This window comes from Urocampus carinirostris, chromosome 7 (assembly GCF_059441175.1).
Source record: "Urocampus carinirostris isolate Australia breed hairy pipefish chromosome 7, RoL_Ucar_1.0, whole genome shotgun sequence".
NCBI classification, from domain to species: domain Eukaryota; kingdom Metazoa; phylum Chordata; class Actinopteri; order Syngnathiformes; family Syngnathidae; genus Urocampus; species Urocampus carinirostris.
This window is the reverse complement of record NC_142355.1, coordinates 12,907,537-12,926,908: the sequence shown is the minus strand read 5'-3', so window position 1 is coordinate 12,926,908 and position 19,372 is coordinate 12,907,537. Positions and strand designations below refer to the sequence as shown.

General features: G+C 39.9%; 1 protein-coding gene across 3 annotated transcripts in view; it reads left to right on the top strand.

The window, feature by feature from the left end:
• The first annotated feature begins 1,133 nt into the window (after positions 1 to 1,133).
• The window catches only part of kiaa1549la (KIAA1549-like a), a 195,446-nt gene continuing 177,207 nt past the window's right edge, over positions 1,134 to 19,372 (top strand). For all 3 annotated transcript variants that reach the window (XM_088339768.1, XM_088339767.1, XM_088339766.1), the window contains exon 1: positions 1,134 to 1,608. In XM_088339768.1, coding sequence (XP_088195894.1) covers positions 1,416 to 1,608 — 193 coding nt within the window. In that variant the 5' untranslated portion in view covers positions 1,134 to 1,415. The remainder of the gene's footprint in view (positions 1,609 to 19,372) is intronic.

Sequence of the window (19,372 nt, the reverse complement as noted above, 5' to 3'; positions counted from 1 at the left end):
TTGTCGCATAACATTTTTGGAGGCTTATTTACTTGGTTCTAAGATACAGAACTGTACTTTACCACATTTTTTAGTGGAAGTACAATGTTGACAACAAGATTCACTTGGTATAATTGGAAATTATTTGAATGCAACACAAACTTTTTCTTCTTTTTTCCATGTTTTTTTTCTACTTTTTTAAAAATTCCTTTAAGAAAAATCTCTTTGTGTTTATTTTTTCCTAGCTGTTGCTTTTTTCTTTTTGTTCTCTATTTACTTTTTTCCTACATTTCTTTCTTTTCTTTTTTTCTGGCTTTTTTCTAAAATTTTCCTTCTTTTTTTCTCTTCCTTTTGTTTCTTTTTTCTCAGCTTTTCACTACTTTTTCATTTTGGTATTTTCTTTTTTGTTTTATTCCCCCTTCCTTTAAGTCATTTTGTGCATAATTTTACATAATATTTGGTCATGTTGGGATTAAAGAAGCGAAAACAACCCGAAGAGCCGTTTAGGACCCGAGAGAGCCGGTTCCTTTTAGTGAGCCGAGCCGGAGAAGCCGGTTCTCGACAAACTCTTTTAGGACACAACGTCAGGGGAACCTGTGTATTCTTACCTTCATGCCAGACATGGGGACTTGAGACTTAGTGACTTGGACTCGAGTCGACTCGAGTCGCTGTTTTTATGACTTGTGACTTGACTTGGACTTGGCAATCTAAGACTCGGGACTTGACTTGTGACTTGACTTGCCCAAGAAAAAAATACTTGGGACTTACTTGGGACTTGAAGGTGAAGACTTGAGACTTACTTGAGACTTGCACATGTGTGACTTGGTCCCATGTCTGCAAGTTCATGCACTGTAACTTTGACTTAAGTCGCTTCTTAATAAGTATTTTTGAGCCCTCATTTTTGTGCGCTGGCTAGATTTTCTTGTGCACTGAGAATGTGCGAGCAGTGCGCAATTGCGCACGCGCGCAGTTTAGAGGGAACACTGCCCCCAAGCCAAAATGTTTTTTTCTTTTTCGGTCACCCCTTGTCTATATTCCCATTTTTTGTTATCATTGTTCTGTTGGTATCCAAAAAACAATATCGACTCAATTTCAATAATGATTTTACATTAAAATGTTTGTACGGTGTATATGTGCGTTTCCGGATTGAAGAGAATACCTTTACTTTGAAAGCACCACAAACGACTTCCGTCCTATTGACTGGAATTGACGCTTGGACGAGCATCTTTGCGGTCACAGCGGTGATATCAGGCTCCACTCACAAGCAGAAGGACAGCGAAGGGAGAAACCCAATTCTGTTCATTTCCCGAAAGATCGCCGAGAAAAGCTCCGGGAAGAAGATCCATGGCGAGCGGATCTCTACTTGTGTGCACCCGGAGCAGCCCGAGCGGATGCCGCCCGTAGATATTTTCAATTCAGCGTTGATTAGTTGACCGATGGCTCCCAAATATGCGCCCTTTCGCGGCAGCGGCGGCTGCAGGCTCGGCCGGGAAAAGAATGCAAGAGAGAAGCAATTCCGTTGCCGGGAAGCGTGGATGGCGAGGCGGGTGAGGAGGACGACGCTTACCCGCTGTTTTCTAAGCGGTGCGGTGCTGATGCTGACGATGGGATGCTCCGTGCTTGCTGACGGTAAGGCGCTCGTGTTCTGCGCTCGTTAAACAAAAATCTTGTTTTATTTCTGCCATTGTTGACATCTGTCTCTTTCAAATCTCGACGGGAGCTTCTTTGTGTACAACTAAGTAGTCATTGAGTGGGAGTTAGTGCTCTGGCAGAGCTCTTGGCCATAAGTACTGAAGGAAAAATGTATTTTGAATGCTTGTTTATACACCAGGGTTCGTACAGATGCTTGAAATCATATGCTTGAATTTTAATGTGTTTACAAGTGCTCTAATTTTGGGGAAAGTGCTTAAAATGTCTATTTTTGCAGCAAATGCATATTGCACAAACCCTATGATACCAAACTGGATGTAACATCCTATATGCCGACATTTCTTTGGTAGATTTCGTGTAAATTATAACTATAACCTTATCCTCCTTGTGTTATAACCTTATCTTCTCTGTTCCTTTATCTTCTTGAGTTTTTTACCTCACTGTGAATGTGTGAAACTGGATTGTCATGCCCAATTTTGTTGTCACAATATGTTAACTCATTTTGTAACAATGACAATAAAGGTGTATTCTATTCTATTCTATTCTATTCTATTCTATTCTATTCTATTCTATTCTATTCTATTCATGTTTCCCAATTCTGCTTAAAAATGATGCAGACAAGGCTCTCTGGTAGCCTCGCTTTGCCAATACATTTCTTCGATCGTGATATACGGCAGCCTGCATTAGTTTTTATGGCATTGTCCTATGAAGCGCTTTAGCACACCCGTTTATGCTACACTAAAACAGGGCAATATGATATCTGTTAGTCCAAGGATTACATATAAACTGTAGACATTTATGAGCCTGAAAATAAATAAGATGGCGCTTCCCAGTGGTATACTCCAATGGGAAGAACTTACTGCAACTGAAAATGTAATCACCTAAGATGGGAAAAAAATTGTCTCCAAAACAAATACATTCGTGATTTAGTCAAGATCATAGATCTTGATAGATGCACACACAAGAATGAAAATCACATATGAAATGAAATGATCTGCATTTATATAGCGCTTTTCAAGTCAAGACTTCCCAAAGCACTTTACAGTGTGCTTCACATTTCCCAATAGCGGCCGTGCAGCCATGTAAGGCGCTTACCTGCTTATTGGGAGTATTAGGGGTTCAGTGTCTCACCCAAGGACACTTCGACATGTAACACGGAGGAGCCGGGAATGGAACCTGCGATCTCTTGATCCCAAGACGAGCTCTCTACCTCCTGGGCCACTGCCGCCCTAATATGCAAATTAGATACATTTGTGGATTCATACCTGATTTAATCTATTTTTTGCTACTGGAGAAATTGGAAAATTGGCTTTGAAAGTACTTTAAAAGGCTCGAATTTGGCCATGAGAAAAGTGTGCAAAACCCCGATACACATTTTTAGATTACTGTATTGTATTGTTCCCATTATTAATACTTACAAATTCCTGCGTTAAGGGATAAACCTTAGAAACACGGCGCTATTTACTCAAAGAAATACATTGTGAAATAAAAAACAAGATATTTTATGCAAAAAACGTTTGTTTTACCAAATAAACAACACAAACAATTCAGAATATTTTTTTCTCCAAATGCAATACATTTAGTGTTGCTTATTATACGTAGTAGTTTAGATTAAAACGAGTTTCCCTACAAGTATTGCTATATATGTACACTATTTAAAATGATCAGAAAATGTACAAGTCATCAGGGATGCAACATTAGTTATACCAGGGGCAGCACGGCGGCGCAGTGGTTAGCGTGTGTGCGGCACAGTTCTGAGGTCATGAGATTGAACCTCCTGTGTGGAGTTTGCATGTTCTCCCCGTGCTTGCGAGGGTTTCTTCCGGGCACTCCGTTTTCCTCCCACATTCCAAAAACATGCATGTCAGGTTAATTGGCCAGTTCAAATTGTCCTTAGGTGTGAATGAGCGAGCGAATTGTCTGTTCCTGTGTGCCTTGCGATTGGCTGGCAACCAGTTCAGGGTGTCCCCTGCCCACTGCCCGAGGATGGCTGGGATGGGCTCCAGCACCCCCGCGACCCTACTGAGGATAAACGGTTCGGATAATGGAATTATGGATAGTTTTACCTGTTTGAGTCAAAAACATCAACTAGAATTCTGTGCTTGTCACATTTGAACCCCGCTGTCAATCCTTTTCCTTCTGCATATCTGATGTAAACAAACTCCACCCTGTTCTGTTCTGAGTTCTATTTAAAGAAGGCAGTTGAACATCGCTTGTTCCAATTACGCGTCCCCAAATGCTCATCTGGGGGGAGCGCAAGCCGACAAAACAACAATGACCGTGCTCTTGTTTGCGGGAAGACTTTTTATTATGAAATGGATTTTGTACTGGTGGGGTCTGCCATTTTCTAATCTATATCAGCTCCACTGGGGACGTTTCGTTGTCGATACAGATCGATGATTAATGGTTCCATGTACTCGAGGGATGCAAAGAGAAAAAATAATATAACGTAAGAAACGAAAAAAGCAGCAAAGACCTTCACATCTGAGTTGTGCAGAGACAAATTCATGGATTAGAATTGAAGAAGGGTCTCCAATGAGGTGCCCGCGGATAAGGTCTGAAAATAACTCACCAGTGATGCGTCATTGAGATAAACCAAGTACCGTATTTTCCGCTCTATAGGCGTACCGGGTTATAGGGCGCACCCCCAAAAAGTAGTTTTTGGTCCTATATTTTCCATACATAAGGCGCACCGGATTATAAGGCGCTACAATGGGAACGTCGACAAAAGAGTCAGATAGTTCAGTCAAACTTATTACCCCCTTAACATTCCGAAAGCTTGCAAAGAAGCAAATACGTGTCTCAGACATGTACGGAAACAGTGTCGGTACGATGTCACCAATCACTCAAATGCATCGTTCCAAATATCATTCGGAAGGTTAAAGTCTTGGGATTCAAGAAATGCCAACCATTCCTTAGTTTCCATTTTATTTTTTGCTGGCAACTGTGTGGACAGCAAAGTAAGACTTTTATTGTGCAGGGAAACGGGGTTCTATACTGTGCATATGACAATAAACACTTTGAATTTAATTTAGTTTAAAAATAGACTCATCACAGAAACATCAAGATCGTTCTAAAACAAGATACCGGGAAAATATAAAGCCGCATAGCTCACCTAAGTTACCTTGCAGCCATCACGTTCAATAATGATACGTAACCATGGTCTTCTTACAACCGTGAGTGTAGTAAATCCAGGAGAGTAAAATATTTACAAATACAGAATAATAAAAATGTTTTCTCTATGCCGTAGTGCAACCCAACGTGTGATTCACATTTATCTTTTTCGGCCAATTGCAGGCTTTCTTTCGCCCCTTTAGCCTATGCGAGCCTGTAAATGATAAAGAGGATCCGCCCCCTTTACCTCCGAATAACTTTAGCCAATAGTGATCGGTCAATGATGATTGACACATTGGCTGGGAAATGAAACGTCGGCAAATGTATCCCAGCATACACCGCGGACCACATCGCCTACGAGGAAAAATCTAGTCGGCGGCTGCTTGCCTTAGTTGCAAGGCTTTGCGACTTAATATTGATCCATATATAAGGCGCACTGTATTATAAGGCGCATGGTCAGCTTTTGAAAAAAATAAAGTTTTTTGGGTGCGCCTTATAGTGCGGAAAATACAGTATCTGTTTTCTAACTGGAATGATGTTTTAGTGCTTGACTTTTTAAAACGGTAATAACATCTTCCTGGAGAGTAATCAAACCTCAAGCCCTGAAACCAACATGAAGGTACAGTCAGCGTTGGTGGAAATAATGTCACTAACCTTCGTTTTGCTGATGTTATTGCCAATCTGAAAGGAGAACAGGAACTCCGAGATCTGTTTCTTACATTTTATGCCTGGGGCCAACAGCGTGTGGAATTTAGTGTCAATGCATTTGGATTCAGAACTCCAATGGCGATATGACCCATCACACCTGACACCATTTTAAGTTGCGTCGTTTTCAGTTAGGCTCTAACTCGTTTACCTCACGTGTTTTCGGATCATGTGACCATTCAAGATGGTGATTACAATGAGAAGCACGTATTTATTACTGCGAAAAAAGATGAATGAAATATGTGTCACATAAAATGTAAGTTTATATTTCTCGATCACGGCGCCAAGGAAACCATACTGTGTAGAATTGTGCCAGATTGCAACACAGACCCAAACGTCGTCTCTGTGTTTTGTCACTGCCAGTTGCCACGGTAACTGACAAAATTGCTTGTTATCACTCCTTGAGGATTAAAGGTAATTTCAGCGACCTGACATTGCTGCTGATGAAACGAAAAGAGAATTTTTTTTTTTTTTTATGGCTAACTTGTAATGCTGTTTAATTTGTATGTATACATTGCGGACTTGATTTGTAGGTCAAAACGTTGAAATATTTTGAGTAAGTTGTAAATGGTTAATAAAGTACTACTATTCCGTGTGTGGCAACTAAATTGTTATCAAATATTTCCAAAACCTGAATCAAGTCACACTTTGCTGAGTTTTAAAGAATTGACTAATATACTATTGGTAAGGTTGTATGGCCCACCGACGTCAGTTTTTACAACAACTTTTACATGACATTACCAAAAAAATGTTACATAAAGCTAACATTTTCGGGATTTTTTTTGGTCAGTTTCACAATGAAGAATTGTATTTAATTACAATATCTTTTGGACTTTTTCTTCTTTTTAAATGTTTTTTTTCTACTTTTAATTATTTTATTTTTGGCCTCATTTTGTTTTTTTTCTAGTTTTTTTTCTTTTTGTCTTTTTTTCTTTTGTTCTCTCTTTTCTTTTTTTGTTTCTTTTTTATGAGCTCAGAATTTCTTTTTGTTTTTTTTCCTACTTTTTTTTTTCTTTTTGTTTTTTTCTCAGCTCATTTAAAACACACCACACATTTAAAACCCACCGCCAAGGTAACCTTTGTTGTTTTTATGCGCATGTACCGTAATTTTGTCCGAATTTGCTACAGAATTTGCAATTTCCAGCCTAGTTTAGGGGGAACATGGCTATCCAGACAAAAACTTATAGTTCATCACATTTTATTTCACTGAATGGCGTTTGATGTTTGATAAAATCTATGAAAAAATAATGCCATACCCTGTGTCATATCAAAAAACATGAAATAATTTGTTAATAAAAATATTTATTTCCTTCAGTTAGTTAAGATCGTTGAGGTACATTTTTACTGCCGTTTTTGTCACAAGTGATGGTTTCAAAGCAAGGTGCAAGCAGAGTTCTTTTGTTGTAATGTCACAAAATTCTGCAAAAGAGGATACTGATGAATTTTAGGGATTGTGCTATGTGTGCAGAGATCTGGGTGCTTGGCTGGCGTGTTCAGGTGTTTAGATTCAACAGTTATGTGTGTTTTCATCATTAAGTGTCAACAGTGAACATAGATTGTTTAATGAGCTTCTATATAAATGATTTTTAGTGATGTACAGCTTAAACAGCGTCTGTTTCTGCAACACACTGAGTGTAAACTGTAGTTGAATATATATATATATATATATATATATATATATATATATATATATATATATATATATATATATGAATATATAAAATTGTGTCACCTACAATACAATCGAAAAGTCACAAAGATAATTACTATTGCCCTTATTTTATCTCCGAAGGAAAAAAGAGATACCGATTTGAAAGCCGCATTGTTTAGAATGTTGCAAATAGGTAGCGGCTTGAAGTCAGGATTTTACGGTTTTTATTTTTATATCCTCTGCTGAAAGAAGAACGGTGGGGATCAATGACATTTTTCCGAACTACAATGGATGCCCTACAATCAACACACCCCGGTATCGGGTTTTTGTCCTCTCAAGCCGTCTTTCGATAGGAGTGTTTGGCTTTTGTGCACACGACATGTTTTCTTTCTTTAAGTTTTCAGAAATCTTTGTTAACAGTGGGGATCTTTTGCTTTGAGTTACCATGGGAACAGCTCTGCAGTTTGAAGTGGTCTCACTGCTTATTTATACGTATCGGTCTGTGATTCTGAAAAGAGTTGATTTAACAATAGCTCAGAGTCTGGTGGACACCACAAGTGGGTGTTTGGTAGGTTCTAATCCAATTTTTTTGTTTCCAGCTGATAAACATCCATTCCTGTCCCCACTCTGAACTCACTGGCTGTTTCCTAATTCTCTGCTTTGTTCGAGAGATTCTTTCCAAATCAGCAGCAGAAGGAAGATTTTAGTTTTCGCAGTATCCATCTCGATGTCTGAAGCTTTTTTTACTTGTATGGAAATGTGTTTTAATAATTCCTTACTTTCAAACTGTGATCCATTCCTCAGGTCAGGGGTGTCAAAGTCATTTGAACTCGGGGGCCACACAATAGAACAAACATTCTGTCGGGGGCCGGACGAGTAGATTAAAGTGAAAGAACAAGAGAGATAAAGAAATAAGAGAAAGAGGGAGGGAAAAGGAGAGAGGGCGGGACAAAGAAAGAAAAATAGGAAGAGGGAGAGAGCGTGAGAAATTAAAGATAAAAAGTCGTGAGAGAGGGGGAAAAGAAAGGGAGAGGAAGAAAGACATCCAAAGAGAAATAGAAAGACAGAAGGAGAGAAAAGGGAAAAACGCAAAGGGTAGGAAGAGAGAAAGAGAAAAGGAAGAAGGAAGTTAGAAGGAAACAAAAGACACACAGAGAGAAAGAGAGACACAGAGAGTGAAAGAGACAGAGAGAGGGGAAAAAGGGGTGGAAAAAATAAATAAATAAATACAAGTAGAGTGTTTTTGTTCAAGGCACCTGGCTTTGCCAACATCAGGTTGACATATTTCAATCTGCAGCTCGTTTTTCTCTTGCGCTTCTCTGAGTGTTGTCTCGCGGGCCGGATTCAATCCCTTAGCGGGCCTTATCTGGCCCGCGGGCCGCCTGTTTGACACCTGTGCCTTAGGTGATTCAATATTTGACCTGCAAGCTTGCACGTCGCCATAACATTACAAGGGCATGTTATTGTAATAGCGGCTCCCTCGATTTACTTTCATGCTGCTGTACGACCGATTGATGAGGTAGAAACTCCCTGGTCTCAAAATTGTAAGAAACTGCGTTACATAATTAATTTTTTTTTTGGGGGGGGGGTCTTTGTGATTCAAAAGGGATGCAAGTCTTTCATCTGTCCTACAGACTATCTTACCAAACCAACAGGAAGTTATTGATGTTCAGTCCACTTTGTGACGTAGGGCAGCAACCAGTAATGGGTACGTTACTTTAAAAGAGTAATGAGCAGGGTTGGGTAGGATTACTTTAACTTGATTACTTTCAATTACTTTTGGATTAATCCATACCAAATATGCTAATAAAAAACAAAAGAAACTAAATATGAATAGAATTACTTGTCATGACCAGCATGGTCGCCGTGGCGACCGGCTGGCCCCGCCCCCTGGGCACCGGCTGTAGCAGATCGTCTAATTTGCGTGTGTGCTTCTTAAAGGCTGGTTTTGGGGATTGCCGGTGGCTGGTTCATTGCGTTTTCTGTTCTGCATTAATCTGTTCTGTTTGACGTGAGGATACCAGTGTTTGCCCGTTCTGAGTAAAAGTCTGTTTTATGAGTATTCCTAGTCTGAGTTCCTGTTTGCCTGTAAGCCTGTTTTTGTTTTGTTTTGTCCCTGAGTGTTGGACTACTTTTATTTCCTTAATAAAAGTAATCTGATCGTTAACGCGAATGAGTTCACCCTTCCTGCCTCCTGCCTCCGATCCGGTCCGGCCCCGTGACATTACTAAATTTTGTGCAGGCTTTGGGAGTAACGAAATACATTAAATGGCAAAAATGATGTTGGCAAGCTGTTTGGATTTATTTTCATTTTGTTTCTGTCGCAATTTATGTTAGTTTTGCCTGAGATCAAAGAGATCAAAGCCAGGAGAGAAAGCTTACCACGTGTTGTGAGTCATCATTTTATTCATATTTAGTTTCTTTTGTCTTTTATTAGCATATTTGGTATTGGAGTAACCCTACCCAACCCTGGTAATAAGTTATAGTTAATCACTACTTTTCAAAAAAGTAACTGAATTACTGAATAGTAAAAGTCACTAGCTCCCAGGGAAAGTAACTATTTCCATTAACTGAAAAATAATTTGTATGTTAAAGAATGTAGAATTTTCTGAGCAGTAGTCAAGTCAGTTGAACAAAGAAGAACAGATCGGTTATATAACCTTCTAATATTTATTGTACCTCACTCGCAACAGATTTATCCCACATTTGAAGTGCAGACGGTAAACAAGACAATATTATAACAATCATCAGGAAACAATATAAAGTGAGTTCAATAATTTCAATGGAAAAATACCCCCCAAAAAAACAAAAGAAAAATACAATCACAAAATGATAAAAGGGCTAAAAGAATAAACTTAAAATTTGTGTAAAGTGTAAAAAAGAGGCGAGCAGTTTTTTTTGAAATGAAAGTGGAATAAGAAAGCGTGATGCGGTTGAGAAAATGGTCGGAACGCTTTTTTTCAGCCACTTTTTTACCACAGAGGAGGAAGTCGCCTAACTCTTGAAGCGCATATTCCAAAAGTAAGTTAAACTCAACTTTATTTATCTTACTTATACAAGCCTTGAACATACTTATGTAAACCTTAAACATACAAAGTATAGCACTGAAGCAACATTACTTGTTGCCATGCTTTGAAATCTACCTAAAGACGTTCACAATCAGTTCCGAAGATCTGAGGAATATATAGATGACAATAAATCTTTTGGTTTAGCCAATCAGATTTCGAGTTGGGGGAGCAAGGGGCCTTCTAGCTGGCCCAGGTAAACTTGTCTAAGAGTGGTAAAAAAAATTCACGATGAAAACATGAAGGAAAATATGGAAATTTTCAGTTCTAAATTCAATAACAAAATATCACAGGATAGGCTTGACTTTCAGCATTAGCGTTGATGGCGTTCGAAAAAATAGAAATGCACGGTTAACCTGTATGACGGGGGAATTGAAATCTTCTACCAGGGTTCCTAGGGCTTTTGGCAGGTTCAATTCAAGACTTTTTAAGTCTTTGTAATGCCTTTTGAAATCTGATTTAAGACCAAGTCGTCAAAAAAACCCACACAATTCAAACAAACAAAACAAAAAACACAAATATTTCTTGCACACAATACATCGTTTTACCTGGCAGAGCTTTTAGCTATGACAAAAAAATGTGTGTCCAACAGTCACTTCTTGTTAAATTTACAATTTCCCATGGTCCAAAGTAAAGGACCGACTGAAACTACATCATCATCGTTCGTTGTGGTCACACCATGTTGCCACGAAAGTGAATAGGGGATTTATCAACAAATACAAATTGTTATAAAATCTTTTAGTTCAAATAAATATAAATCTTACTTATCAATGTGGTCGCATTATCAAAACTTTCGAAAATTGATTTAAGAAATTTGAAATCCAATTACAGTAAATTCCGGACTATAGAGGGCACTCGATTATAAGCCGCACCCACCACGTTTCGGGAGGAACCCGTGCTTACGTGGGTTTCCTCCGGGCACTCCGGTTTCCTCCCACATTCCAAAGACATGCATTTCAGGTGAATTGGCCAGTCCAAATTGTCCCTAGGTGTGAATGAGCGAATGAGTTGTCTGTCCCTGTGTGCCCTGCGATTGGCTGGCAACCAGTTCAGGGTGTCCCCTGCCCACTGCCCGATGATTGCTGGGATGGGCTCCAGCCCCCCGCAACCCTACTGAGGATAAGCGGTACGGCTAATGAGATGAGATGAGATGAGAAAAGCCGCACCTGTATATTAGCCGCATACGCCCACATTGAAAAAACGCAATACAAACACGAAATTAACCCATACCTTATACAGTCCAAAAAACACAGCCGGCAAAATGAACGGAAAATGTTACCAGTAATTAACATTTAATGCAGACCTGCAGAGTCCGGGTGCCCGTTTAAAGTAATCCAAGGAAAAAAGTGTATATTTCCAAAGGTAAGGGTGGGAAAAATATATATCCACTATTGTCGGCCGCGTCCACAAACACGTCTCACCTTTACTCCACTTCCTGTCAGCCTGTGTTTGCCCCGCCCCTTCTTTCTCATTTGCTCGTTGAAAACATATCAGAATAAGTTTCTAAAATAAATACATTACAAAAATATACAGTTTCAAATACATATTATACATGGTTACACATATTTACAAAGAAAGACGGTACACCGAGAGAGTTTTCAAAGCTTTAATAATAATATTATAACTTTCATGCCAAACCGTGCCTGTGAAGGATAGCAAAACGCTCCTAGCAACACAGTAAGCAGCTCTGTTAAAAAAATATACCGTGCTTGTAGTAAGCACGGTAAACCTTCCTCATCTTCCTCCTTATAACTGACGTCATCAAAGTCGTCTTCCTTCAATATGGGAAAGAGACTTTGTCATATAGACGTCGTCCCACGCTCTCCCTTATTCAAAAACACGCTAACACCACGCTCGCTCGGTAAAGATTACGTGTGGTAGCTCTGTTTCCTTCTATAATGGACTGCCCGATTCCTTTTAACTTGAAAGTTGCGTCATGTCGATAGAAAAATGACATAAATTGGCCGCATCACTGAATAAGCCGCAGGGTTGAAAGTTTGGGAAAAAAGTAGCGGCTTATAGTCCGGAATTTACGGTAAACCTTTATTTTTAGAATAATGAATCCAATGCCTTTTTAGACTTTTCAAGGATCCGCGGGAACCCAGTCTTCCGGAAAGAAAGGGGGATGAGGTTTGTGTTCCTAAATGATAGTGCAACTTTATGATTTTGCAGTGTGAGAACGGCGGCAAGGCCATCGGTGCTGCTGTCCCAGGAAGGTTAACTAAGCACTGCATCAGCACCTTGCACGCACTTCCTGCACTCCTGCAGCCGTTACTCATTTCACTTTGCTCCTCCGCCACCGCTGTGATTACGCGTCGATGCCTTTCGTCACAATCGTCGACAAACTGATAAAAGGCAGCCGATGTAGGACGATTATATAAAGGAGCGACTAAAAAAAAACCTTCCAATTTCAGCAACCACGAGCTATTAATGAATAACAATATCCTTTGAGAAAGGACATGTAACGCCAAGGGGCTTGTTTCTTCCTGTCCAAAATCCGCAGTGGCGATTTGTTTATCTTCCCGAAAAAGAGTCAATGTATATGCATATGAGCAGAACTGTTCATCAGGCAGCGTTATTTTTTTCCTTTGTTGCCAGGCAGACTAAAAGAAGCAGCTTGAGGTTGTACAAGGAGGCTGCGCCGATGATGACACTCGCAGCCGAGCTGTCGATGTGCGCCGCAGGCACGGGGATCAAAATAGCTCCTTGGAGGCTGGATTTGCATTGGAGCTCTTGCTTTAAAGTCTGCGTCCATCTTTATTGGTTAAAGCTATGTTAATAGCAAAAGTGTTGGTTCAAGGACTTTTCAGCATATTGCCATAGTTCACTCTTCGAACCAAAAGATTAAAAAAAAAACTATGTTCTGAGAATCTATAACATGTAAAACGCAATTGTGAAGAGAAACTAAATTTCTCATCTCATCTCATCTCATTAGCTGCACCACTTTATCCTCAGTAGGGTCGCAGGGGTGCTGGAGCCCATCCCAGCAATCATCGGGCAGTGGGCAGGGGACACCCTGAACTGGTTGCCAGCCAATCGCAGGGCACACGGGGACAGACAACTCGCTCATTCACACCTAGGGACAATTTGGACCGGCCAATCTACCTGAAATGCATGTCTTTGGAATGTGGGAGGAAACCGGAGTGCCCGGAGGAAACCCACGCAAGCACAGGGAGAACATACAAACTCCGCACATTAAGTCCGGTAGCTGGATTTGAACCCACACAGGAGGTTCCCAAGACCTTAGAACTGTGCTGCACACGCGCTAACCACTGCCCCGCCGTGCTGCCCGAAACTAAATTTATTTTAGCATTTTATATTGCGTTTACAAATTAAAAATGGAAAAATTCTCGCTAAAAAATATTGGCCCCCTTTGAGTTATTACTTAGTACAAGCTCCCGTCCACAGCCACAAGTCTTTTGGGGTATTTATATGCAGGGTTGGGTAGGGTTACTTTAACTTGATTACTTTCAGGTTTTGCACATCTTTTCTTAGAAAACAGCTCAAGTTCCTGAGATATGATTGTGTTAATTTGTGCACAGCATTTTTCAGATAACAAGAGCTTTATAGGATTGAAGCCTGGACTCTGGTTTGGCCATTCTAACACCCAATACTGTTAGTTTTAAAGCATTCTGTTGTAGATTTTACTTTATGTTTAGAGTGGTTGCCCTGTTAGAAGCTGAACCTGCACCACATTTTCAGGTCTCGAACCGATTTTCTGCCTGAATCCCCCTGTGTTTGGCTCTATCCATCTTCTTATCAATAATCTTCCCAGTCCCTGCTAAATATAAAGCATCCACCGAGATGGATGCTGCAACCACCATGTTTGACAGTGGGGATGGTGTTTTCAGCCTTGCATTCAGCCTCACTTCTTTTTAAGTTTGAAACCAAAAATGTGGCAATATGGCAGAAAGTTCTTGGAGCGGAGGGGCTTGTTATGACTTTCGGCGGGCGCTGTGTCTAACCTAAACAACCTACCTATAACCCAAACACACCCCTTTTATTTAAACATGAATGCCATCATGCAAAGCAAGGCTTATTACCAATCATACAGATTGCAGCTTACTTGAATCAAATGATTTTGCGATCCTAATTAGCCACACTTTGTTTTGCTTCTTATCCGCGGGGGCTGTTCCGAGGCTTCATGTTTCCTCGTTAATGTGTTTGCAAAAGGTTAATTATATTCCTGCAAGATGATGTGAGAAGCACTGGGACGGTCTCGCCTTGCTCAGAGACTCCGTGTGCATGCACGTGCTCACGCTGCCGAGTCATTTCCGTGTAATGAGATGCATGCGTGTAGCGTGAAGTCTGCAGGGAGCTCGCAGCATGTCAGCCCACATGCAGAAGTGTGCAGGTGTTTTTTGGCATGCGCGCTGGATAATGAAAACATTAGATTATGCATGCAGCAATGGGATTTCTTTGCTTGTTGTTTATTAGCAGAAGTTCCTTATCAGGTTATAGAGGAAGAGGTAACATCACAATATTACTGATAGAACGGAGGTTGATGTCAGGTGCATGATGCTGGCATATAAGCCTTCATCGACTATAAATTGAGCTCCTAAAACTGCTTCAAAAGGGATGCAAGTCTTTCAAAACAATACAACTTTAAATTGATTATTTTAAATGACCATTACTTTAAAAAAATTATACAGACGCTGCCCTACTCACGAATGAGAGGTTCTGGACGATTGTTCGTAAGTTGAATTTGTTCGTAAATTGCCTCAGTGCTATATTTTGTATGTGTAAGGTTAAGGCTTGTATAAGTAACCTGCATTGTTTTACTAAAAATTCTTGTACTAAAAAAAATGAACATTTCATATAATAATATGCTCTATAAAGATAAATGAAGTTGAGTTTAACTTACTTTTGGAAGATGGGCTTCAAGAGGTCCTCCTTTTTCGGGATGTCATAAAATATTCGGACATTGCTGTAAGTTAGATTTTGTACAGTGTGCACCTTTTTCCGAGTAGAGGACAATAATGCTTCTTTCTGCCGTGTGACGCTGTGAGAGGTCACCCAGCATCCAGAAATCCGGCTTTTACTTCCTGGTTCATGTAAACATAACAGCGTGTATTGTATCGCTAGCCCGCTAAGCATTTTGATGTTTTTATTGTATAATATCTCGTGCATCCGTTCAATATGGGTAGTGTAAAGTGTAGAAAAGAGGCAATCCGCTTCTTTTGAAATGAAAGTGGAATAAGAAAGCTTGATGCGGTTGAGAAAATGGTCTGAACGCTTTTTTTCGGCCACTTTTTACCACGGAGGAGGACCTCTTCCAAAAGTAAGGTAAACTCCACTTTATTTAGATTTATAGAGCATTTTTTTTATGAATTGTTTATTTTTTAGTACAAAACAATACAGGGTACTCATACAAGCCTTAAACATACTTTTATAAAACTTAAACATACAAAATATAGCACTGAAGCATTTTTACGAACAAACTCAACTTACGAACAATCGTCCAGAACCCTGTGCGTAAGTAGGGCAGCGTCTGTATACATACCCAAAAGGTTACCGTATTTTTACACTACGAGGCGCACCGAATTATAAGGTTCACCCTAATACAATGCATATTCTACGATGTGAACAAAACAGGCCTATTTAAAATTTCGGAACGTAATCAAGCTTTATTTTTTCCTTTGTAATTTTTAAATACAAAACTGTGTACCGTGAATATTTGTCAATTCTAATAATGTGAACAATAAAAAGGGCTTTGATGCCATTGCGAACGTGCAGGAAAACAGGGTTGGAGAGTCGAGCGATAGATATTAGAATATAAATTTAACATTGAATTTACCATAATTTCCGGAGTATAAGCCGCACCCAATGCAATTTTACATTTTGTTCCTACATAGCCCACACCTAACCATAAGTCGCATGTGCCCACATTGAAACCTCTGATATTTACATTAAGAAAAATGGTACATGAAAAGTTTCTAAAGAACGCACACAGGGAATAGGCACCCGGCCACAGAAATACAAGTATCACAGCAAAAAACACAGCATCTAAAAAGGATTATTGAAACAACACACACTGGTCAAATTCATTGAGACACGTTAGCGCAAGTAACAAAAAAACTGCAAACAACTGCAGCAACACAAGTTACACAGCAAAACAATAAACGAAAAATGCAGTGAGACGCCAAAGCATTCTTGGGTGACATTTGCCTTTTTTGTCATTCATCTCTCGACTGTCCTACTTGACACATTGTAACATATTGTGTTCCAGCTAAATTGTTTTTGGCCTGGGAGAGTATAATGTCTTTCTGGGGAAACTAAAGAGTCAGCAAAACAAAAAAATGCTGAGTCAGCTTTTTTGTTGGTAGTTTCCACATCTAGGGTGACCTACTTGATTGCTTTCAAAAAATAGTAATTGGTATTCAATGTCATTCTTGTCTGGGATAGTGAAATGTCTTTCTGGGGAAAAACGATGGGTCAGCAAAACCAAAAGTGCTTAGTCGAACTTTATGGAGGTATTTTTTTCACACATAGGTCAACCCTTTTTACTGTTGCAGGGCATTGTGTTAAAATCAAATGTTCTGCCTTGGAAGAGATTAATGTCTTTCTGTAAAAAACAATGAGTTCGCAAAATCAAAAGTGCTGCATCTGTTTTTTTTTTATTGGTTTTCACCTCAAGCGACCTAACTGATTGCTTGTGAAAAATTGGGATCTTGAACGTCTGGTGCGAGAGACAGTACAATTTCTTTATAGGAAAGCTGCTGAATCAGCAAAACAAAAAAAAGCAGAATCATCTTTTTGGGCAGTTCAAAAATCTGGGGTAACCTCACTGAGACCCTGTAAAATATAGAGTAATAATGTTGATCTGCAATGGGAGAGTGGAATGTTTTTCTAGGAAACCAAATCAAAAGTCACAAGTTTTTAGGGGCATTTTTCACATCTAGGGTAACCTACCTCACTGCCTGTGAGAAATGGTTGCCCCTACCCCTTTTTTGGGTGGAAGGATGCACAAACAGACAGATAAATACTGTATACTCCCTAACCCTAACCCTAACCCAAACGAAAACAGTATCACCTCCCTCGCTTTGCTTGCGAGTGCTAAAGACTGTTTTTAACGACTGCTTTGTGTAAAAACACACTTTTTGCCCTTCATCTATCAGTATACAGGTTAACATAAGATGAATTTGATGGTTAAAGTGATTGCAATCATACAGGAAAATAATGCCTTCAGAATGCATCGCCACTCTCTTGTTCTGCTTGAAGGATTTTCCAAGGTCAGAAAATCAAATTTGTGTTAGCGGACTGATGTCGATTTTCACAGCACATAGAGAATTAATTGGACAAATGTTGTGGAAACGAATAAGGATAATGCATTAAAAGGCCTCCCTAAGTGAGTGTGACACAAATAATGGATGAGGAGAATACACACGCTGCCTTTACAGTTGTGTGTCTCACATTGGATTTATTTAGCAGCTGACTTTATAGGTAGGCGGATCCATCCAAATAGCGATATTTTCGATAATGAGCGGGTACCTGGATCGGATTGATTTTAAGGTCTTGGCATCAAGACTGTCTACCCATTTTAACGATCACAATAATAATGCTGTTAAGGGTTAGTGAGACTACACATGCATTATAACTTTCAAATTGGATCGATTTGTGTTGGCATTTGATTTTCAGTGCAGACTTTATTTTCCAAATATTGTGCAATGGTAGGCGGCATGGTTGAGATTGTTATACAGTGTTCGTAGTTTTATAATATTGCTGCTTTTTTAGGGCGGCAGTAGCTCAGGAGGTAGAGCGCTCGTCTTGGGATCAAGGGATCCCAGTTCGAATACCGGCTCGTCCGTATTACATGTCGAAGTGTCCTTGGGTAAGACACTGAACCCCTAATACCCCCAATAAGCAGGTAAGCGTCTTACATGGCTGCAATACAAGGCCGCTATTGGGAAATGTGAAGCACACTGTAAAGCGCTTTGGGAAGCCATTGACTTGAAAAGCGCTATATAAATGCAGATCATTTCATTTTTGTTTAACTCTCTTGACTTTTGTTCTGAAATAGTTGTTTTAGTAGAAGTACAGGGTGGTCCAAAAGACTTGGGCACATTTGAAGTAACTTTGAATGGCAGCAAGATAAAAAAAAAAAGTGCTATTTTAAAGTAAATGGTAAATGGTCTGCATTTATACAGTGGAACCTCGGTTCTCGACCATAATCCGTTCCAGAACCCTGTTCGAAAACCGATTTGTTCGATCACCGAAAATCGTTTTTCCCATTAAAAGTAATGTGAAATTGTTTTAATCCTTTCCAACACCCTGAATGTTTACCATGAACGTAAACATGAAGTTAACCCAGGCTAATCGTACGTTCGCGTTAGCGTAATCTTCCGTACGAAAGATTACGCTAACATGAACGTGTAAAAATAAAAAAAAAATAAGGTCGTTTACACGTCATGTAGCACCCGGGTCTCCACAAAAAATGGTGAGCGGTTAAAGGATAAATAAAAGAATTATGAATAGGATTTCTTACCTTTGTGGTGCTCAGCAGAAGCCAGGCTGTATGTATAGCAAGATCGGAAACTCGCACACCTTCTTCATATTTTGCTATTATTTCTTTCTTAAATGCAATAGTTGTACGCACTACTCTTCTTTTTTCACCTGTAGCAACTTTGCTGCTTGCACCGACCTTCTTCGGAGGCATAATTAGGGGCTAAAACACTCCGTTCACAACATTAAAAGCGAAAGCGAAAAGAAGTGCGCGCGCACGTCATAACAGTTCTTCACGAGGGGTGGGGGCAAACTACACGATCTACACCCGTGCGCCGCTCAGCATCGCACCCTAGCGTACCGGCGTTCGAACTCCGATTTTTTTGAACGAAAAGCGAAGCAAGAATTTCTCGAAATTTTTGGTCGAGAACCGATTTGTTCGAACTGAGAGGCGTTCGAAAACCGAGGTTCCACTGTGTAGCGCTTTTCAAGTCAATGAAGAAAGCGCTTTACAATGTGCTTCACACTTACCCATTCACACACACACTCACGCACCAATAGGGAGTCAGCCATGCAAGGCACCTACCTGCTTATTGGGGGCATTAGGGATTCAGTGTCTTGCCCAAGGACACTTGGACATATAACACGGAGAAGCCGGGAATCGAACCTGCGACCTTTTGATGTGTAAGGCTATTGATATTTTTAAAAATTCTTGTCAAACCCATTAACGGCGTCCCAATAAAAGAATAGCTGATTTGTGTGCTTG